Below are 23997 nucleotides of genomic sequence, written 5' to 3' on the forward strand. Positions count from 1 at the left end.
ACAATTCATCAGACAAACCCATACACTATCCATTACACAAATCCATTCCCAATCCACCATACAACTAATCACAATCCATCACACTAATCCATACACAATCCATCACACAAAACCATACATAATCCATCACACAACTCCATACACAATCCAATACACAACACCATACACAATCCAATACACAACTCCATACGCAATCCAATACACAACACCATACACAATCCAATACACAACTCCATACACAATCCATCACACAACTCCATACACCATCCATTACAAAACTCCATACACAATCCATTACACAATACCATACACAATCCATTACACAACTCCATACACCATCCATTACACAATACCATACACGATCTATTACACAACTCCATACACAATCCATCACACAACTCCATACACAATCCATTACACAATACCATACACAATCCAATACACAACACCATACACAATCCATTACACAATCCAATACACAACTCCATACACAATCTATTACACAATACCATACACAATCCATTACACAACACCATACACAATCCATCACACAACTCCATACACCATCCATTACACAATACCATACACAATCCATTACACAACTCCATACACAATCCATCACACAATTCCATACACAATCCATCACACAATTCCATACACAATCCATCACACAAATCCATACACAATCCATCACAAAAATCCATACACAATCCATCACACAATTCCATACAAAATCCATCACACAAATCCATACACAATCCATCTCAAACCCTCTGACAAACCATCACCTCTTTTCAGTGAATTAATTTAAAATGCGTTACACGAGTTATTCTACAATGCAATGGAACTCTCGATAACAGTGAGTGAATATGGTGTTACGCCGCTTTTAACAATATTCCAGCAATATCACGGCGGAGGACACCGGAAATGGGCTTCACATATTGTACCCATGTGGGGAGGTGAATCCGGGTCTTCGGCGTGACGAGCGAACGCCTTCACCACTAGGCTACACCACCGCACCCCTCCTGATAACAGCGTTTCACAGGACAGGTATGAATGATTTACTTAAATTTTATCGCCTAGTGTAGATATACACGTGTATGCCCTCAGTGGACACAGTAGTGAGCACAGCCGCATGTCACGCCTATGTGTCAGTACATAAGCACCATTTCATGTGTTACTGGTGGCTCTCACTTCTTGTAGCATTAGTCGGACTACCACTGCTGCGGGTTAAGATTCAAAATAGCTGCGTCCAGCACAAGATGAAGTTCTCCACTGCTACAGTACTTCTGGCATCTTGCCTGTGGCTGATTATACAAGGTAACCAACCATGCCTGTAGACATTAGTAGGCATGCTGTCATCACGTACATATTAACTAGAAGTGACATGTGTTATTCATGGGACGCTTGTAAGGGCTCACGTTATTGACTGGTTGTCAGGGGACCCTACAACAGTTTCCTACGTGCATTGCCGTTCCAGGTTGTCATGGAGAATGTACGTCTCCACACTCGCCTGGTCCGGAGAGGGTCGCTAAGTCGAGGAGTGAGGGGTCGGATAGCAGGTTTTTGTACTCACATAAGTTTACTTTATCTTATGTAAAACTAACACAACATGTGAAAACTTAACACAAAGCGTAGAACATAGCGCAATATGTAAAGAATTAACGTAACATGTAAAAAATGCCTTCAACGCAATACGTAAACACCTACCGCAAACAAGCAAAAAGAATTTTTTAACGCAATATGAACAAAATTAACGGAATATGTAAAATTCAGCATTTTTGTTGTTTATAAGTCTTGGCGACTGAAATTCATCTTTTAGAAACCTTACTTTTTCAAAATAACTAAGATATTGCTATATTTCTGTCAAAATTAACCTCCTGTCTAATTTAATGGAAATCTGATCTATAAGGTCAATAAACATCAAAGTAAAGTCGATAATTGTATAACATACATGTTCATGTATAGAGATACTAGATATCATAATTTATATTCAACAGTATCCAAGGAAATCATTTTATTCTTCATAGTTGTTTTACATAAATGGTCATATGGGTACCGTTGTATTCATTAAGTCCTATTCAAGGATGCTTTACCTTTCGGCCTTCTTTTATCCCACAATGCGTATGTTAAAACTGGAAATAGTACTACAACATGCATGTTATTTCAAAACGGTTAAGAAGGATCGATAAGTGGTTTTCTTTTAAAACCCAATTCGGTAATGACAGGTTATCAACAACGGAATGGACAGTTTGAAGGAGTCAAACCCAAAAGGGAAAACCCTCTTGAATAAGACATAATGAATATAACCCGCAATACCATTTATGAAAACAGACTTTGAAGAATAAAATTATTCCTTTAAAACTTTCGAAAATAGACTATAAGATCGATTAAAACATCTCTATACACAAGTAAATTATATGTTTATCGACAATGCTTTCATGTATACTGAACAACGAAGTAAAAGTTTGTAAAAAAAAAGTAGTATGAAGTTTATTTTGTCAGAAAATTGCGATATGTTATTTTTGGTAAATAAAGTCAATTTTTGTCAAATTTGTGAAAAAAATGTGATTTCGATTGCCACCCCTAATATTCAAACCTAAAATTGCATTTCACATTTGCGTTATTTTTTTACATATTAAGTTAAAAATTGTTTTACATTTTGCGTTAGGTGTTCTACTTTTTGCGTTAAAGACATCGTTTACATATTGCCTTAATTTTTTACATAATGCGTTATTTTTTACGTTTTGCGTTACGTTTTTACATATTCCGTTAGTTTTACATGCTGTCTCATTGGGGTTGTACAAGGCCCACCCTAACCTCTGTGAATTCATACAAGCAATTAATAAGAAAGAAATGACAGACAGAAGAGCCCGTCCACAGCTGGACCATGGTGCAACTTCCTGACCAAGACCTCCTGTATATTGGGACACTGACCAGCGTCTACAGCGTTTGAAGAAGCAGTTTGTGACCTGGAGAAGGACAGCCATTCAGTTCCTTGACGCAGCAGGGCACATTGTTAAGCATTAAGTTCCCAAATCCTATGACTTGAGACAGTATTATCAAACTGTGATAGCAATTCATAAAGACATTAGAACCGACTTGGATTAATCGATTGTACACAGCAAGTAGTTCCATGTTTAACCTTGCATGAAGCATAGCCACTGTAAATTTGTTTTGATAATAGTGTAGGCAAATTTGGAACATGCCCTCCGCTAGCTTTAAAGATATCTTTATAACGGGTTTGAAGCTGACCTTTCTTTGTCACATGCCTTGATACATCATTTTGATTCGTTAAACCTTAAGACGTTGAACCGAAATACCGAAAGTCACAGATCGCTGAATCATTCCTCTATTTAATATCATATATTGTTTGAATGTGTTCTGTTAGTCATGATAAATGTGTTCTGTCCTCACTGATTAATTGAATGACAACAGCAACATGAAAGCAATCACGAAAATAACAGTGCTCTATCGATTTATAACTCCAGACTTTCTGCATGCATCAATCAAGTCTGGCAGCCTAACTATTCGATCCAGTTAGTCGCCTTTTACAAGCATGTGTTGCTGAAGATCAAATGTAACCTGGATGTTAACCGACGATACTTATCTGAAGATATCTGATATCAGGATATCATTTAAATAGCTGGTGTAACTTGAAACAAATGGTAAATTATGTACTGAACCGCAAAAGAAACGTCAACTTTCAAAACCAAATGCAAAATTTTGTTCTTACAAGGAGGTGTTTTTATTATGATTGTACCGTTTTGTTAACATATTTTTCAATCCAAATTGAAAGTTATTACCAACATCAGTGTGTTTTCTGATGAAAATGCATATCGACCAAACGGATTTCTGTCACTGTCCGTTTATAATATATACTATTAAAATTTAAGGATCTTCCATTTTAGGGTGATATTATTTGGGAACCAAGCTGTATGAATGTATAAAGATTTGGAAAAGCTATCGGCATCTGAGGTTCAACGACAAATGCAAATTTCAGTCAGATGTCCACTGTTAAATATAAATATATATACATGTAGTTCATAATAAAATATAAATAGCTGTGACACTCATATTATATGGCATATCCCCTACTTTTATTATAGTATATGCCATGCATATATATCTATCTATATATATATATTTCTAAGAGGCTTCGGTGAAAGATCAAAGGCGCCGACAGTACTTTATCAGACGATAACGTGCACTTTTTTGCATTACGTCACAATGTGTTGGCGTCACTGCACCATTCTAGTCTTCCCCCTCGTAATCGAAACACTTTTGCATTACGTCACTATGTAACTGAGTCAGTTGTCATCGCCTGGTATACAGGCTCCTACAGTAAACTACACCGTTGGATCCCGTTTCTTGGTTTACAGTTGCGTCACTCAGCTAACATCACTGGTGGAAACATTACGTTTATGTTTTCCAACGGATAAAATGTCTCATAGTTCGACTCACAATTTTACAGCGACACGGGAAACGTTTGCAATGTTTACATTCCCACAATGCAATCGTGGAATGCGCTTGACTAGTCATGTGGATGTACTGATCTAAACTTACGTTGGTAGTAGAAAGGTGACGTTCATATTGCCCCATATGGTTAATGTTCATCACAGATGTAATTGAAATAATTTAGAGAAGATATTTAACCCGAAACGCAACCGTGACCAAACTGTTTTTCATTTGTTTTTCTGGTAACGTTCGTCTTAACGTAGGGGGCAGACACGTCAAAAGAACAGCGCGTCAATTAGCCCTGTGCGAGGAGTCTTAATTTAGGTTACCGACACCGCCGTTTGTTTTCTGCCTTAGATTAATCGAAATTATCCTTAGAAAGTATTACATTTGGTATCTTAGAATATATATATTTGTTGCAGCTGCAAGAACAGAGGATATCCCGTCGCCATCACATCAGATATGTTCCCTTAACTACCCGAAACACTACCCCAAGTACGTAATACCTTTTCTTCTTCTAAAACAACGTGGTTTGGAGCAACAGTCTCACACATATCAGTGGCAGGTGGGCTATCTTGGTCCTGGTCGTTACAGGAGACTGTTAGACCCAGTTGGAGGATCACGGATGGCCTTTATGTCCGCACCACGAAATCGCGTTTTGTATCTGTGTTATGTGTCACTTAGGCTTTTTATAAAGAAGAAAAAAAAACTGCAACATTTTTCGAAGCGCAGTAAGAATGTCTCCGTGGTCAAGTTGATAGAGTGTAGAGCGTGAGTGGAAGGAATGTGGTACGATCATCTGTTAGCGTCAGACCAAGAGATTGTACTTACCCTCACTGCCGCATAAAGTGAGGGGATAAATAACGACCAGTCGTCCCTGGGGCCGTTGTTGGGTGAGAGAGTGCATATTCAACTGCGGCATTTATGTCAATGTACTTTAATAAAACCAGCATGAGTCCTGGCAAGTACAAACGTGCACACACGCACACACGCGCGTGCGCACACAAACACAAGCACAAGCACGCCTCTGTGCATGCATGTCGCTTACGCATTAAACATGATTTTCCCTTTCATCCAAGCAGTCTAAACATTAATTTATTCGTTCACCTACTCTTCCACATAGAAGTTATCACGCAGGACACCCCTTCCCAGGGGGTGTACTGTGTACTGTGTTCTGTGTCCCAGTCGTGCCAGCTGTGAATGGGTACCTCGTAAGGATGGGAAAGACACATTAACTTGGTGCGCATAAATGGCAAATGGCTGCAAGAGTTACATGATCGCAAGAGTTAAGATTGCAAACTACGATGTGCCGTTGAGATTGACATCCAGTGATCGAGGGAAAAACAAAACGCCCTTGAGCAGCTGTGCTGAGCTGGATATTGGCGCTGCACAAAAATATCATATATCATAACGGGTAGCTGAAACAACTCATAATCATTATCAACGACTTCCGACTTTCGTAGCCGGTACACCTGGGTCAGACTGTGGGATTATAAAAGCATACATGGAGGCTAAGAATTCCACGTTATTTTACAATATTTAAATATGAGCGTGTAGAATACTTTATTTCATTTGAAGAGTATATGAAGAGTTTTACACGTTTCTTTTGTACAAGGAGAGGAAACCAATTTTATTTCAAGGATATAATTCAAAAATATCTTTTAGAGTAATTATTACATGTAATATGTTTGGAAGAGTATATGAAGCTTTGTATACTTTTTTGTACAAAGAAAATTTTACACGAGTAGGAAAAGAAAACAATTTTATGCCAAGGTATAACTGAAAAATATCTTTTAGAGGAATCATTACGCGCATTCCGTTTGAGGTACTGTGTCTTTAGTCGGATATACGTATTTCCATTCTCGTCACCGTCATATTAATAACATGCATGATTGTCTATCGTAGGCCAGAGTAGGCACGCTTATACCAGACTATGTGATCATTATTGACGAACTCTGACAGTTCCGTTTCTTTCCAGTGGCATAAGATGGTCTTTGATGGCCCACGCTAAAGATTCTAACAGCGCTCTCCACATAACATTCACCCACTTCGATCTGGAGGGATCGGCCAAGTGTACACGAGACTACCTAGATGTTTACGACGGTGAGTTTAGGGAGTTATGATCTGAATCACAGTAATCTGCGTAACCTCAGCAAGGTCCCACTCTGCTATATAATAGGCCCCACTTCGATATATTTCCTCATGGCACGATGCATTTCCCTTTGTGGCAATGATATATTTCCTCATGGCACGGTGTATTAGTTTCTAACAATGAATAGTTTGTGACAATGAATCTCAGATGTATTTCCTCATGGCACGATGCATAGTTTGGGACAACGATGTATTTTCTCATGGCACGATGCATAGTTTGTGACAATGATATGTTCATTTCCTCATGGCACGATGTATAGTTTCTGACAATGATATATTTCCTCAGGGCACAATGTATGATTTGTGATAATGATATATTTTCTCATGGTATGATGCACAGTTTGTGACAATGATATTATATTTCCTAATGGCACAATGTATAGTTTGTGACAGTGGTATATTTTCTCATGGTACGATAATTATTTGACACATTGATATTTTTCCCGATGATACGATGCATGGTTTGTGACAATGATATATTTTCTCATGGCATGATGAATAATTTGTGACAATGATATATTTCCCCATGACACGATGCATGGTTTGTGACAATGATGTGTTTCTTTATGAGATGAAGGCCTGTTTATTAGATTGATGTATTCCCAGATGCATGGTTTGTGATAATGATATGTTTCTTTATGACATGAAGGCCTGTTTATAAAAATTATGTATTTCCAGATGAATGGTTTGTGACAATGATGTAATTCTTCAACACGATGCATGGTTTCAAATTGATGTCAATGATCCCACATAACGGCACGAAACCCACATGTAGTTTATGGCAAAATTGTATTTCCCCCACGACGCAACGAAACGTTCAGACATTTCATAACAATAACACCTGTCCTCATGAAGGCGATTCCTGATTTGCAGGTGGGAACGGTGAGGACATTGACCGTCATCTTGGACGGTTCTGCGGATCAACGATACCTGCAGACATCACCAGCTCTGAGAGTAGCGCCCTGTTTATACTCAATACAAACGCTAACGTCTCCGCATCTGGATTTTGCATCACGTACTACTCCACCCAAAGTGAGCGGATTCACCTTATAACAATTTATGTAACTTCAAAATGAGAATACAAGTAAAATACACAACGTCAGGGATTGTGTCCGAATACAAAGGATGGTTTTGTTTTATAATTGAAACAGGGAGATACACCCGCAGATGACATCACTTTAGATTCAGAATGTATTGAGGCATTATGGTTTTACGATATCACGTCACAATAACACACTGTTCAGGTTCATGAGAGGCATATAGTTCAATACCTGGTAAGACCAACTGCGAAGAATCGATATTCGTCTTTTGATAAGCACCATTAGACAGTATTATACATGATATGGTTCATTTGCCACTTTCTCTTAAATGTTGATTTCGATCCGAGGACTTCAGTAACAAATATTAATACAAGTAGGTTATACGCACAGTTCTCCAAGGGAGGGGCACCTGAAACAGGTTTCATGATATGACCAAGCACCTTTACCATGAGTTATCCCAAAGGATTCTTTGCGTTATGAAACCTGAATACTGTACATCTCTGTTTCAGAAAACAGCACGGAATACAAACAGCAGTTAATTGTCATCTGTTCTGTCTACGCCACGATGACCTTACTTACCATTCTAGGTTTTCTGAAATACAAGATCTTCTATACGAAAAGAAACAAGGACAATATCAGCGTGAGCAGCGTATGTAAAATGTACAAGAGTGACGTGCCAATTTCTCCACCTCCGCCATACAGCTCCCAGACTGAACCGAGCTGTAACAGGCACCCTCCGCAATACGAGGCAGAACACGTATGTAAAATTTACGAGAGTGATGTTACCACTGCTCCACCTCCACCATACAGCCCCCAGACTGAACCGAGTTGTAATGGGCGCCCTCCGCAATACCAAATAGAACACATATGAGCTGGAAATGGACAAGGCGAATATGTTATCCTCATCTCATGGAAAATGCCATGGCACGCATATGATTGATACTGATCATTGTGTCATAGTTACCTCGGGACACCTGGAGATCTTGAAGTGTTCACTTTCTGCCAAGCAGTTTCAGTTCATAACGCTTTGATGGATATTTCATCCTTCCTTTATGTATCTGCATTTACTTGTTCAGCGCACAGTTAATATTGGACCCGTGAAGATCCGGGTAAGAATTGGTCTTCAGCAACCCGTTTTTGTTGTAAGAGGCAACTAACATCCCCAAACACTCGCGACTTTGAAGCAATCATGATAATACCCGCAAATCTAAATAATGAATTTGTTGCAGTATTCTAATGTGTTGGGGATGCATGTCTACCTTGCAACACCTCTGTGGAAGGCGTCGTTAATAGCGTCTTCATGGCAACAACTCCGATGATCAGGATGTATGTTTATTTGTGAGACCGGTTTGTCGACAGAGGTTTATTCTAATGTGTTGGGGATGCATTTCTAGCTTGCAAAACCTCTGTGGAAATTCGTCGTTAATAGCGTCTCCATGGCAACAACTCCGATGACCAGGATGTATGTTTATTTGTGACACCGGTTTGTCGACAGAGGTTTTGTTATCTCCCCTCCCATGTTGCCAGCCATAAATTGTCTGTTGTGTCATGGGCTTCACGCAACACCACCTAGCAAGCGTCAGGTTTTGTAACGCTCATACTAGATTATGAGCAGCGATGCGGCACGAGGTAGACACGCTGCAGAAGTCTGGCGCCGATCAGATGTCACCGCAGTCGTGTCGGGGCACACACTGTGTTGTTAAACATATATTTGGGACAAAGTTACGCCTTATGACAACCCATTTTCACATTTGTTAAGATATTTAAGATATCTTCAGTTGTCTTAAAAGATCTGTATTCAATCTAAAGATATCAACAGTGGTTTAAAGATATCGGTAAATAATTGAAGATATCGGTAATTAATTTCTGATATTCAAATAAAATTACAGATATCACAAAATGTTACAGAGATATCAAAAACATGTCGTGCTTTCTCTAAATGTGTTGAAGATATCAATAAAATACTTACGACCATAGTGTACATAGTTGTATTAGAAAATAATTCATGATATCTATAATTCAATTCAAGATATCAGCAGTTGTTTTCAATGTATCATTAATATGCTTTATCATATCATTAATTCATTTCGCGACATCATGATTTTTTTGTGCATATATCTATAATTTTCTCTGTTCGAGATATCTTCAGTTCAGTTCAAGATGTCTTCAATTCAATTCAAGATATCTCTATTTTCATTCAAGATATCTTTAAAACAATTTAGGATATCAGTATCTCTTAATAAATGTCATTCGCGGTACCTTCGGTGGTTTCTCTCTGTGGCACATGCGTTTGTCACACATCACTGATTACAAGTGCCACACAGGGAAATTGTGTGGAGGGCGTGTGCCACGCAGGAACAGCTCACCCTTTCAGTTCATTAGGTGTAATGAAGTGTGAACTTTACTCTACCCGAGAGCTACTGTTGTTATACCCTTTAAGTGAATTGGGTGTAGTGAGGTATGAACTTTACTTTACCCGAGAGCTACTGTTGTTGTACCCTTTAAATGAATTAGGCGTAATGAGGTCATTAAATTTTCTTTTTGACATAGCTATTTCTTTTATGATAAAACTGCATCTGTGTGTTGTACAAATCTACATGTATGTCTACTGACATACTCTTATATGTAGGAAACCGTTTGTGAATTACCACGTTGACACTAGTACTGGTTCTATCACAGGTGATGTTATGAGTATAATGTTATTTGTACTAGACACACATACTTTAATTCCCTTGCGTAGATCGATACTCATGCTGTTGCTCACTGGATTGTCTGGTCCAGAATCGATTATTTACAAATCGGCGCCATATAGCTGGAATATTGCTGAGTGCGGCATAAAAATAAACTCACTCACTCACTCACTCACTTCAATTACCTTTTCGTATAACTGAAATCAAATTCATAAATGTATAACACATGCTAGGTATATATTTTGTAATAAGCAGTGCATTAACGTTATACACGTACTGTATAGGGGGTTACAATCAACGAAACGGTGGGGATGACATTTATGTTTGTATTGGTGTGTAATTATTGTGTTATATTCATCAACTGTCGTCAGTGAACTTTCCTGTACCCTTTCCAGTTACGTGTGCTAATAACTTAGCTATCTGTGCGACATGTGCATGTCAATTCATCTAAAATGTCAGCGAATTCAATATGTCAGTCCTGTGCAGAATGATACTTAGGTCGCGCGAGTCTACACGGTCGCCGATATCATATATGTACACAAAGATAAAAACGTTGGTGTTATCTGCAGTTATGAAAGCCCCCTCAAGATATGCTTTGAATGGATGGGGTGGCAGCTGCAACATTAATTTGACACGCTACTGGGTTGGATGTAGCATATGAGTGTGAACTTTGCAATTTGGAACATCAAATATAAAGTTGTTTTGTGATTCAGTTGTCATCGCAGTCCTTAATTATACTGAACATGTGATTTGAATCATCCTTGTACTGGAGAAGATGTACATTGATCGCATGTAACCATGTCAATGACACGGGCGATACCAGTCGCCAACAGCATGTGCACTGGGGCCTAATATGTACATAGCCTGTTGTAATGACATAAAAACTTGCTTAGTGACACAGAAACTTGCACATTAAGCGAGATCCTTAAAGTGAACATATTGCTTTGTTTTGTAAACGTAGTTTACGTGTTCATGAACACACGTACTTGACGTTAGTAATTGCAAACCGTTGCACATGTCTCTCTGTGCATGCGGATACGTTTACTTTTGAAAACCCTCACCAGAGCAAAACATGGTGTCGAATGCACATGTCTCTCTGTGCATGCGGGTACGTTTACTTTTGAAAACCCTCACCAGAGCAAAACATGGTGTCGAATTACAAGGAAGGTTTTATTACAGGTGAGTCTATTATACCTGCTCTCTCTATCATCATGTTCATTATATCTTTGTGTTATGTTGTTATCAGCAAATATCCAGACTTTCTCTTAATAGACATATGTATGGCACATTGTGTATAAAAAGGCCCGAATACACGACATGTTTATAGAAGATGAAATGGTGCTCGGTGTTCAAAATGTTATTCTTCCATCTGCGATGTGTATTATCTTCATACACACTGTTCATGATTCATTCTATTATACGTATGTTTCTAGGCGTGGATGTGTCGTAAAGTCCCAGTAAGAGTTGTACCATTGGTAAACGGGATAACCACAGTCATTACTGAAGGATATTGAATTATGTCCGTCAGTGGCCTCAGAAATCCGAGTAACAATCTACTTTGTCACTGACGTTAAAATAATCTAATAAAGCGCACTGTCAGTTTATCTGTAACAGCTACTACACAATCCTTCCGTCACAGCTGTCACTTAACCATCGCTTACAAAATACCAAGAACCTTAAATAATATATATTAACAGACAGACCTCTTAAATCAGTCACTAATATGAACAATGAGATAAGCAACATAGGCATGCATACATAAATAGACAGCTATACAACATTTTCTGTTTTAATTATTTTTGACATCGAATAGTCTCACTTTGTGATTCCATTATCTTTCCTTGTGTCGTGTCTCATGATTGGTCACTTATGGCCGCGTGATTTAACGTGCACATTGATACCACTTGTGTATCACGTCTCTCTCACTATCGCATTTACACGGAGAAACGCGGTCTTACTTGTACTTCTCCTGAAGAAAACTGACCTTCAAATCGTCTTTTGACATACTGTTGAAAACAGCTTCATTAAAACTGCAATTGGCTGTGGGTTGTGAGCGTGATCGCCAGTTGCAGTTTGTATTCATAGAGATTAACTTGTCACCTTGTCTAATTTTCTGTAAATTTATCTGTCATTGGAATGTTCAGATGCCATATAATAGGACTGTCACTAACACATGACAGGTTTTTGTTTTATCGATTTAATTGAATTTCCTTCCACAAAACAAGGCATTATAATTTTGTGTTATGTATGAAACTTTATTTACACATAGGGTTGGATATAACCGAGTTAATATACATCGTATGTGCACTCGTATAAATGACACTTCAGGAACACCAGTGTATAGTTAAAGCTATCAGGATGTTGATGTGATCTGACGTTGATGTGATTCTTACTTGATATCGGACTGACATCACACTAGAGCGACGTTATTCGACAATTATCATAAGATGACGGTTGAAAGGGAAATTCAAAATTCACTCGATCACTATTATGTGTCACATTGATGTTACAAAACACGTGGAATGAATCATGTATTTTCCCCTCTCGCACGATAGGAACAGGAATCCTTCCACTCGTCGGTCCGACACACATACATGTAGAGGTTTACTACACTGAATCAGAATCTGAAGGTTCCAGAGCTGGTGTCGTAAGGTGCAGATCGAGATATGTGATAGATGATTTTTGGTGAGATTTGTAAGCTCTGTACATATACCTCTATCCTGTACTTATAACTGGTAAGATTTTTTCAGTATTTGGTGTTGCCTAATCCAACACGATGATTTATGCTGAATGTTTGCACAGATATTTTTAAGTAGGTGACATTTGGTGATTCCTCCACACCGAAAAGTAACTAGCTGAGCTGGATAGTAGAAATTCGTTAAGTCCGGCCTGTGTATATATGTACATGCAGTGGCTACTGATGACCTAGGTAGTTTTGGAGAAAATATAACGTTACCACTTAAGTGTATCGGAAAATAGTTGTTTGTGGGTTCACTGTAATAACTTGATGTGATATTTGATGTTGCTGTTCATTTTTTGTTCCATGTTAAACATTTATCAGAACAGTGTCCATGGTAATATGTCACTAATAGAGTAAGAAACACTTCACTGGTTTTAGATTCAAAGTTTTGAACCGAACGCCCTACAGGTATATCTCAGTCATATATCACTGACTGACTGACTGACTGAGTATAGTTTTACGCCGCTTTTAGCAATATTCCAGCAATATCACGGCGGGGGACACCAAACACGAGCTTCACACATTGTGTCCATATGGGGAATCGAACCCGGGTCTTTGGCGTGACGAGCGAACGCCTTAACCATTAGGCTACATGGGCGGATACAGCTTTTTGAGAAAGGGGGGGGGGGGTGCACACTATTGAGAAAAGGAGGGGTGCACACTTCATTTTCACCCGAGTTTTAATGGTCATTTAACAAACTTTCAGCACAAAAGTGGGGTGCGCACCCTGCACACACACACACACACACACACACACACACACACACACACACACTCTGGATCCGCCTATGGTCTATCCCACCACCCCCAGTCATATATCAGATTTGCTGTTTCAACAAACACCCGGCAGGTGAAGGACGCAATGGTATGTGTTTGGGGGTACATGATTCACAGGTTAACGTAATGCCCTGCCTAGAGTACACTGAGGTTACATTAGGTCGTCCCAAATATAGCTGCCATGCCGACGTTTCCGTGGACGTCAGATCAGGCCTTATTCATGTATGGAGTTTCAGTCACAACACAGTACACGAGTACTAAATACATACGAAATGACACACAGTTTACAAGACACGCTCTCTCTCTCTCTCTCTCTCTCTCTCTCTCTCTCTCTCTCTCTCTCTCTCTCTCTCTCTCTCTCTCTCTCTCTCTCTCTCTCTCTCTCTCTCTCTCTCTCTCTCTCTCTCTCTCTCTCTCTCTCTCTCTCTCTCTCTCTCTCTCTCTCTCTCTCTCTCTCGTGCACATGTTCCCACATATAAGACAGCTCTATTTATTGGATATTCAATGTTAAAATGATGAATGCAAAATTGGATAGGAAAGCGGAAAGCTTGTTGTCATTTCACTGCGCACGAGTGCTTCCCTTTAAATTTTTGTTTTCTTTATGTGTCATATCAAATTTCAGTTTGCCTTGAAGAAATGTATATTACATATACAGTTTTATCAAATATGAATCAGAACAACAAAGTCTCTACTAACTTGTGGGTTTCGTGGATGTCACAAACCCGTGGCAGTTCATGTGAAGTGCGGGTGAATGGTCACGCGGAGGCAGCGTGACATGTCGTCTTCAGCGAGTAGCTACGGGAAATTAATATCCAATGTATGTAGGGCAACGAAACAAAATGGGGAAGGAGTAACGAAGATAATTGTCTGTACACTGTTTCCAGGCTAGACTAACGCTTAGTCTCTAAATATATATAATGTTGATAGAAACTAATAAACCCATTTAAATTGAAAATGAGCCCAAGTGAGATGGGAAATTCAGAACCTGAGCAAATCTAGACTTGCTTCTTTTGGGGCTTTAGCATTGGCAGTATCGAAAATAATGTGGTTCCATAGGCGCCCGGCTCTGATATATTTATAAGTATGACCTATATATATATAAGATATAAGAAAGGTGTGTCAGTAAATCGAAACAAAATGGCGGCTCGCCTCGCCTCGCTCAAGGCTAACAGTTGGCACCCACCTTACCCTATTCACGACATGTGACACCTGTTCATACCTGTCACGTGCATAGCTGACCTACATTGACGAACGTTGACCTTTATTTTATGACCCAACACTGCCGCTGTTACAGGTCATTGGCTCCCTCCCTCTGCAAGCATTCTGCGTTCTGCTGTTTATTTTGTTGACAGTTACATAGACAGATTCTTTAATACAAATGCATAAAATCGGTGATTTACAATGTGATTAGGTTGTCTGACAAAACATCCACTTGCACAGTTTGAGATCGATTGGGTCATTGGATGAAGAGATATTTACAAAAAACCGGGTCCACATGCATTTCATGCCAAACTATAAAGAATATCATTCAACTGTGCTCAGGATACGATCCACCGATGTACTGTTTGCTGATGAAAGTAGCATGATCAGTGTTCATGTTTTTGAACAGGTATGTGGTTTAAACATATTTTTATTCATAAAAAATGAATTGGGATTGGTGAACAAGCTTTACAGCTTGAACAGGCATGTGCCAAACAGATATTAATATCATGAAAGATGTTTGACAATCAATGAATCATAGGAATATCCCATTTATGTTCCTCGGTATATGGCTTGGTTAGCCCAAAACCAAAGTGTTCTTTTTCAAAGAAATAGTTGTTAGGTAGCTTAAGTATGTTAAGTCAACTGACACAAGCTTGAATAATTACAATAACAACTCGGATTTCATTGGAAAGTCGGTAAAATATATCATATGTAGTATAAATAGATACCTAGCAGTACAAGAATATAAAATTGCAACAATATACCTAGCAATAAAAAATTGGGGCTGTACATACACCATAGAAGTTGTGTTTCTTTTTTAATTAGACTAATTTCTTTGAAAGAAATTGTAAGGGAAAATGTAAGTAACTGTGACTTGCAGGATGAAAAGAAATATAGACACTTATGTCAATAGACAAGTGAAGAAAGTATTGCTTATTTTAATCCAGCAGAAGTAATAACATCAAAGTGTACATTAATAACCAGTAAGGGTTGCTTCCACTTTTGTTGTAAAAGATATTTGTGAAATTTTATCCTGTTTCATACATAAAGTTTAAAAGAATTTGAAACCATAGGTATACTGTCATTTCTTCAAAAAGATAATGGCTTCGCAAGTACAATGCCATGTCATTGGAAATGCAGACATATTTCTGTGTTATTTTCATTAATAAGTACTCGTTATGTTTTGGCCATTTCCATAAAGGACATAAGTAATGTTACAACTTACATGTGCAGTAGTGGGTGAGTTGTCCATCTAATGTTTCTTTTAATGAACTTTATACTTCTCTAGACCAATAAAAGCGATTTGTCTATCATGATCTATTGATTTTGGTTATGGCTTCTGTTAATTGAAGTGAATATTGTGAAATAACATGGAATGGTCACTGTTTTAGCTTTTATTAAGAAATATTCTTATGATTTACCTTTCTCTTTTCAGGTTGAATACATATGCAGAAAGCTGAGGGAAGACAGATATGTATTTGGAGGCATGCAGGTTGTGTTTGTTGGTGATTGGTTTCAGCTGCCACCTGTCGCAAACATTCTCAACAACGATCCAGGACGGCACTGCTTTTTGGCTGATGTTTGGAGGGATGCAATAAAGCACAAAGTCGTCTTAACTGAGAAAGATCATGAACTTATTGCTGCGGTAAATAAGCTTGAAAGGGGATTCCCGTCAGAGTCAACCCACAGGTTCATGGAAAGCCTCTCCAGAGAATTGGTCCCTGGTGACAAACCTTTGACATTATACGGGACACATTTGGAAGTGGATTGGCACAATGCCAGTGAAATTTCAAGCTTACCTGGAGATGTCATGATTTATAGATCAACAGATTCTGGAGTTGTCAGGAAGCTGAAACGTACAACAGCCAAGAAGGTGCTCAGCTTGAAAGTGAACTGTACGGTTATTCTGTTAAGAAACCCAGGACAAGGTCTAGTGAATGGTTTGCAGGGCACTGTGACTAGACTTGACGAAGACGGACCAACTGTCCAATTTCCAGCTTGCTCAATGAAACTGCAGACAGTGATGTTTTCTGTGGTAGACAGCTGCAACATTGTTGAAGCAGAACGTGAACAGTTTCCTATTGCGCCTGCATTTGCGCTTACAGTGCATAAGGCACAGGGTTTGACACTGCCCAGACTTATAATCAACTGTAAGAACATTTTCAACCCGGGGCAACTGGGTGTTGCAGTTGGGCGAGCTGTTGATGCAGCTGGTTTACAAGTACTGAACTACACAAGAGAGTGCTCAAAAAGACACCAAGAAGAAGTTTACAGCTTCTTCGATGAGCCAGATCTTCCTGTGAAATACGATGACATGTCATGTTGTGATGAGGTAAGCAAAGCGCATAATGGAATTATAGGAAAAGCATGATATTGCTGCACAAGATTTGCCAGCATTTGGGAATCATTAGCAGAAACCAAATTTAAAAAATGCACAGCTACTTTTATAGAGCTGCCATGGCTTTAAACAAACATCTATTTCTGGATAATTACCAAAGCAATTATTATTTATACAAACAAGCCCCAAATTGTTATATCCATGTTGAGTATGTCATTATTTGTTACAGATACTCTACATGGTTGCTCCCTCAAGAGAAGCCATGGATGTCATGGATTTCTCCGATGAATCCGACTATGATGACAATGACCTTCAGAGAATTTCAAACATGGAATTTGAAGCGGAAGCAGAATCTAGAAATAAGGTAAGTGACATTTTACAAGTTAGCATTAGTGAAATAGTTTTTAGATGATCTTAATACTAAATTGAACGGATATTAAATGTTTGATTTAAGGCGAACATTGTGCATAAATTGAACTAAACGAACACCAGTGTAATGCCATTTGCAATAGACGTGTTAACGATTTGGAATAAAGCGAGAGACAACACGTTTGATACTTAATCATTCATAGGTTTAATAACAAATGTATTTCACAGGAACAAGTTTAGTATTTTATTTATTTCCTACCATAAAAAGTCAAGTGAAATACAGTGTGTTGACACTTATGTTATCACTAGTCAAAATTGGTCAAATACCATTGTGGCCATACTAACATTTTGATAGCATAATTGTCAACAAATATGAAGTCATACGTGCAGTGGTATGACACTAGTTTCATATTGCCAAGGGAATATTACAGTGCAGTATCTTACACAGGCAAGTAACACTGAGATATCTCATTTCCTATGATGAAGTCATATGTTAATATACATTTCCTTTCTACTCCAATTATCCAACATATCAATTTTCTTTTTATTTAGATTATCTAGTTAACAAATGAAACCATTATTTCAGGTATGTATATTTTCTTTAAAAATCATATCAACTGGTTTCAGGCTGCTCCAGAGGTCCCAGCACTGTCAGCTGAAGCAAGATACCAAGACTGTCAAGTTCAAGATATTCTGATGTCGTTCAAAGACGACAATACCGTAACACCGCAGCAGCAGAGCATTAATGAAGCCATTGTTTTTCTTCAGAGAAATCCAGAGAAGTTGAAGTTTTTCTTTGAGGATCAACACCAAAAATTAACCAGACTTTTCACTGAGTGTGGCGCAGGAAAGAAGGTGAAAGATGAAACAGCTTTCATGAAAAGGTTCCATGCCTACCTTTTGACACATGATTATCAAAAAAGTTCTTGTGAACTGTTCTCACATTCCCCTGTGAATAAGCTTCTGTTGTGGCACATTATTACAGCCATCAGGAAAGATGTCACAGCTGCTAAGGAATCAGCTGAATCACTCCAGGCGGACTTGGGATCAATTCACATGGATGTCACTGAGGGCGAAGCTGATGTACCAGAAACTGGATATTCTAAAGTGAGGTATGTGGCCGGATTCACAGTGGCAAAACTGAAAAACCACTACATGAACCTCGTTAGGAATTCTCTTCATGCCCTCAGGATCAAACTTGATGTCAACAGCAAGCTGAAAGTGGACATGCTCCAATCTCTAACAACTGCACATATGGACATTGTTGTTGACAGAACAAAGTATCCCGCTAGCCTCGCAGAAGTGTCAAGAAAACAAAATGTGAGATTTGGTCTCACCAACATCTCAGACGAATGCTTTGAATTCTTCCTTTTACTGGAAAAGAAGAGATTACCATTGTAAGGGCAGATGTATTTGGACCAATACAAATCAGATTTGTTGACACATATCCACTCATGTGTTCTGGCGGATACGTCTTTATTTCAAACATTTGCTGGCCTGTTTGTAAAGTTTAGCTTGGCATGGTTTCCAACGGAACGAGAAGACATCAGTTGCATACTGGAAGATCTTACCCTTGGATGCAGCATTGTCACAGATCTGTTCACCCAAATTGTGAACAGGTACTTGAATGTCACAGATTCAGAGTTCAGAAGGAAATTGCTTTATGAAATGGGGAGGATGAAGACATTGGAGCACCGCAAGCAAGTTCTTCTGAAAAAGACATCCCAGGTTCAAAGACAAAGTCTGTCATGGTCAGCTTTGAAGGATGACAAGTCGAAAGGAAAGGAAGCTTCACATTTGAAGTTAAAAGGTAGTGTGATTCAGGATGTAAAGCAGTTGGCCATATTCACAAAGGAAGAGCTTATCCGTATTGGTGCAGCATATTGACTCACCCTAAGCAAGTTGAAAAAAGGGACATTCTAATAGAGAGTTTGTCAGAGTGCATTCAACAATCAGACGCAGTGCTCAAACCTGCTATGCTAGACAGGACGTCTGAAGAACAGAAAGAAAGCACGACGTGTCCAGAAGAAGAGACTGCGTTGCATGACAAAGCAGAAATGGCAAGTGGAACTAAAAGCAGTACAAAGGGTATGGGACAAGGGAAAGGGAAAGGAAAAGGAAAGGCAAGAACTAGCACAAGAAAAACAAGGAAAGGAAAAAAAGTGTTGTTCTTGAGGAAGACCAGGATTCACGTACTGTTTGTGAGGCACCGTGGTCTGACCATGATGAGGAACCATGGATCAGCTGCAGCAAATGTGACCAATGGTACCATCGATCTTGTGGAGGAATCAAGTACGAAAAAGACTGGGAGAAATTCTCAACTGAAGAGGTCCCATGGTTTTGTCCTTTCTGCTGATTTTGCTGTGGAAAGAATTGTATGTTATTAGACATGTTGAACTGAAAAAGGAGGAAAGCACACTTACTTTGTTATATTCTTGACTTTTTGCAGAGCTGAGGGAATGACATTGCAGCAGGGCTAGATGTACTCTTCCTTCGAGAAGCATTGGACTTGTTTGAAATGATGGTCTCTGAAAGAAGGATGCTGTTGGTGGCACTGCTGCTCTGGCTGTAGTTAGGGTTGGCTCCTGCCCCATCATAGAGGCCTCTCTGCTGTGAGAATAGGTTCTCCAAAATGTCACTGTTAATGTGCAGTGGTGTCACATTCACGTGGAGGGACTTTGTAGCCACAGACACCAACTTCAGGAATCCAACTATGAGATAAGCCACATCCTCCCTTGTTTCCCATGATATGAGGTTTCGGGTGTTGCCATGTTTCTCCCATGATGTGAACCAATTGAGAATGTGCCTTAACTTGTTAATCCTCACATCACTTTCACAGGTGATGGGTCTACTGTCATGGAAAATGCTGATGAGCTGACTTGTTTGCTCGAGAAGTGTCACAGCTCCTTGAAGAATGGATCCCTTCTCGCGGTGACTTTGGTAGTGTCATCAAATTCAGCATGTTGTCATCCAGCACCTCCTCTGCCAAGTGATTCCGCATTTTCTCAGCCTGATTTGGGTGTATGTGCTCGTTGCTTAGTTTGTGATGGATAGACAAACTGTGCTGCTTGTCCCATGTTTAGTTGTCCTCCCACATCTTCCAGAGAACAGGCGTGCTGTCCACAAGCAACTCCCTAGTGTGCCATGCATCAATACCGCTCTTGAAGATGTTGTTGCGGATCTTTTTGAAGAGGTGTGACGGATCTGCAAGAAAGACGACAGGCTCATCGCCGCATGGATTGAATGCTGCCATGTGATGGTCAACAGGTGAACCAGTATAGTGTGTTTTGATACATGCACGGTTGTTTGAGGCACCATCAATAGAAAAGTAAAGAACTTTAAAATTCCACTCCTCAAGCTTGGCAATGACATCCCAGAAACTGGAGTACAATTACGCAGCATTTGCCTGTTTTGTTGGATAATGTGCAATCGGGAACCGAAAGCCTGTCAAACCATGAAAGATAAATTGGAGCACATGGTTGGCTAACTCAGAGCCGGAACTTGTCTCATCTGCCAATCCAACCAGCTTGATGTTACCATTCTTCCGGACAATCTGGAGGTCTTCTTGAATTGACATTTCATCAAGGATCAAGCCACCATAGTAGCCGTGTGTAGGTAACTCCTCATGCCTAGCTTGAAGGTACATCCAGAGGAATGCATAGTTTATCCCAGGACCCTGTTCAACTGCATTCTTATAACGTGGTAGTGAGCGTGTGTAGGGCATTACTAAGCTTTCACTTTGAAGTAGCTGTTCGTATGTTTTAGGACTGCGTGTCCACATGACCAGAGACAGCTGGATTATACTGCTATCCCACCGTCGACTGTGTTTTTCTTGTGTTCTTGAATTAGACACTTGAGACTCAATGAGTTTCAGTTGATTGTTTGTAAGGTAGGGTGCCTTATCTTTCAATATTGACAATATGTCTCTGATGGTATAGGAATCATGTGTATGCACTGGGAGGGTGTTGCAGGGATCTCTGTTTGGCTCATCCGTTGACAGTTCTGTGTTTGTAGTTGTATTAGTATCATTCCCATTAGTATGCATAGATTTACTCAAGATTGAGCGACTGTTTTTACACGCTGTGGTTCCTTTCCAATTATTAAAGGTCAACACTTTTTTGCATGACATTGACATCATGATGCGTTGATCATGTTTGTTCCATTGAACATGAATGTTTTCCTGATTTTCATTGGACTTATCAAATGGTATGTCTTGGCATAACCTAATGGAGGAAACTGAGCACAACAAGCTTTGTATTGCACACTTTTCCATTGACACTGAATTTGCTATCCCGGTTTGGGACGTAACACTTGTATCTCCAATTTGAATGTCCACTGTTCCATCAATTGAGATTATTAGTTTCATAATGACTGTGTTGCCATTGCATTTTTCTGAAGTAGATTTGCCCAGAGTGATTTGTGTGTTATCCTGACTTAGAATGAAGAATTCAGGTGGGAGTATTTTTCACTATGTCATGTATTGATAAGAGACATTCTTCAGCTTCTTTTACTCTGTCCCCCAAGCCTTTATAAACCATAAGTCGCTTCAACCAATCATTACGGTCACGGACTTTGACCTTTCTTACTGAAGGAAAAGCTGTTGAAATGTATCTCCCAATAGCTCTACAATTTTTTAATTTGTTCCCAAATTGTGTCTGTATTTTATTGATGATTGTACCAACAGGTGTTTCTTGGTTTTCATCTGCTACATAATTCTTATGCAGCCTGTAATAAACAACATATTATAGAGCATGATTACAAAGTGAGTATGTTTTGTTTGATAATGTATATTTCTTTTATTTTGTATAGTAACTCTATTTCCAACATACTTGAAAGTTGTTTTCTAAAAATCAATTTGTTTGGGGCTTGTATCTCTTGTGATAAGAGAAAATGCAGTGAACTATGAAGACAGAAAACTTTAGATGGCAATTTTGAATTACCTATTTGGAAGGAGAAATTGTATTGATAAGTAACAATTATAAATTGTTCAAATGTCATTTTAGCACTCCACTTTTAATATGTCACTACACTTTTGTATATTCTAAATTGTTTTACTTACATAAACCTATTTTTTAATTTTTGTTGGTGCAATGTAATTGAGTATAAACAGAATTCATGATAACCCTTTACATATTTACTGAAATATTTTCAGGTTTCTTCCAAAACCAATCTCCAAAGTTATCACAGTACTGTACATATAAAGTATGTAGGAAATGCAACTAATAAAATTTTGAACATATTTCATGAAGATCACATCATATATGTAATTCTTCAAATCCAGTTTGTCATCATTATTCTCAGTTGTGATTTTTGTTTTGAATTTTTTAAAAGATAATTTTAAGGTAAATATGTTCTGTCTATTTCAGCAGCTTTTTAGCAAAAGGTATGAGGGCATTATCAATAGTAATATTCTCATTGGGTCATTTGTATTTCATGAATTAGTTGTCATTTTCAGCAATTAATTTGCTAAGATTGTTGTCAATAATAATTTGGAAAGATAAAAATAGGCGCCCCAACAGGAAAACACTTATAAGTATGTAGAATTAATATAGTTCTATTAAATGCCAAGCTTTACAATTCAATCTACGTTTCTATAAGTCTTGAAATTAAATTTATAATGTATTCAAAGAACAAATATGAATGGTTAAATATTTATATGTTACATTTTTTACAAATGTTTCATCAATATTATTTGCCAATGCTTTTGACTGGGGTAGAAAATCTATCATTGTCATGCTCAGTCATACATATCCGAATATCTATAGCTGATTATATAAAAATGAATCATGGTATCTCCAGTTTGCAAGGTTATAATTTTAGTAATTTATTTTGCTGTGTGCTTTGTTTGCTTCTGACCAGTTTATTTTGTATTGTTATATCAATAACATGTAAAAATTAGTGATATTATTACAATAAATATTTATAATTGATTGTTCAGGTTATTTGTGTGCATTTATTTAAGGGATCTACACATGGTAATAAAACAAACTACTCACCATGAAATAAAATTTGCACTATCCATGTTGGCTTCTTAGAACTGTTTTCATGCTGGCTTGCAAATATTTATTGCATAAAATATCGATTTTAAATTTCCCACCACTTTTCACGTGCATTTATATTATCCAATCAGAGACTCGCTCTACATTAGGTGCGGGTCTGTAGCCTGAGATTTGTTTACTTCCGGGGCATATGTCCTGACTTTGTACGAGAGTGGACAGCAAAATTATTGAA

The 23997-nt window shown here is 38.5% G+C and overlaps 2 protein-coding genes and 1 pseudogene across 4 annotated transcripts; all 3 read left to right on the forward strand.

Annotated features, from left to right (window-relative positions):
- The first annotated feature begins 957 nt into the window (after positions 1-957).
- On the forward strand, positions 958-10194 carry LOC124258770 (cubilin-like). The gene is made up of 6 exons (XM_046692864.1): positions 958-1050; positions 1204-1320; positions 4881-4953; positions 6437-6561; positions 7483-7641; positions 8159-10194. The coding sequence occupies exons 2-6, from the start codon at positions 1263-1265 to the stop codon at positions 8518-8520; spliced, it is 777 nt and encodes a 258-aa protein (XP_046548820.1). The 5' UTR covers positions 958-1050; positions 1204-1262; the 3' UTR covers positions 8521-10194.
- A 675-nt stretch (positions 10195-10869) lies between these two features.
- Positions 10870-18632, forward strand: LOC124258768 (ATP-dependent DNA helicase PIF1-like). 3 transcript variants are annotated; one of them, XM_046692859.1, is made up of 5 exons: positions 10870-11518; positions 16495-17391; positions 17627-17761; positions 18394-18486; positions 18555-18632. In XM_046692859.1, exons 1-5 carry the CDS (start codon positions 11369-11371, stop codon positions 18564-18566), a joined length of 1287 nt encoding a protein of 428 aa, XP_046548815.1. In that variant the 5' UTR covers positions 10870-11368; the 3' UTR covers positions 18567-18632. The 3 variants fall into 3 exon arrangements, with proteins under 3 accessions (XP_046548815.1, XP_046548817.1, XP_046548816.1); XM_046692861.1 differs by having other exon boundaries at positions 16579-17391; XM_046692860.1 differs by lacking the exon at positions 10870-11518 and adding an exon at positions 15306-15465.
- LOC124258741 lies at positions 18561-23019 on the forward strand (annotated as a pseudogene).
- Positions 23020-23997: the final 978 nt, after the last annotated feature.

The sequence above is a fragment of the Haliotis rubra genome, unplaced genomic scaffold (genome assembly GCF_003918875.1).
Source record: "Haliotis rubra isolate DU_JTF1 unplaced genomic scaffold, ASM391887v1 Scf70, whole genome shotgun sequence".
NCBI classification, from domain to species: domain Eukaryota; kingdom Metazoa; phylum Mollusca; class Gastropoda; order Lepetellida; family Haliotidae; genus Haliotis; species Haliotis rubra.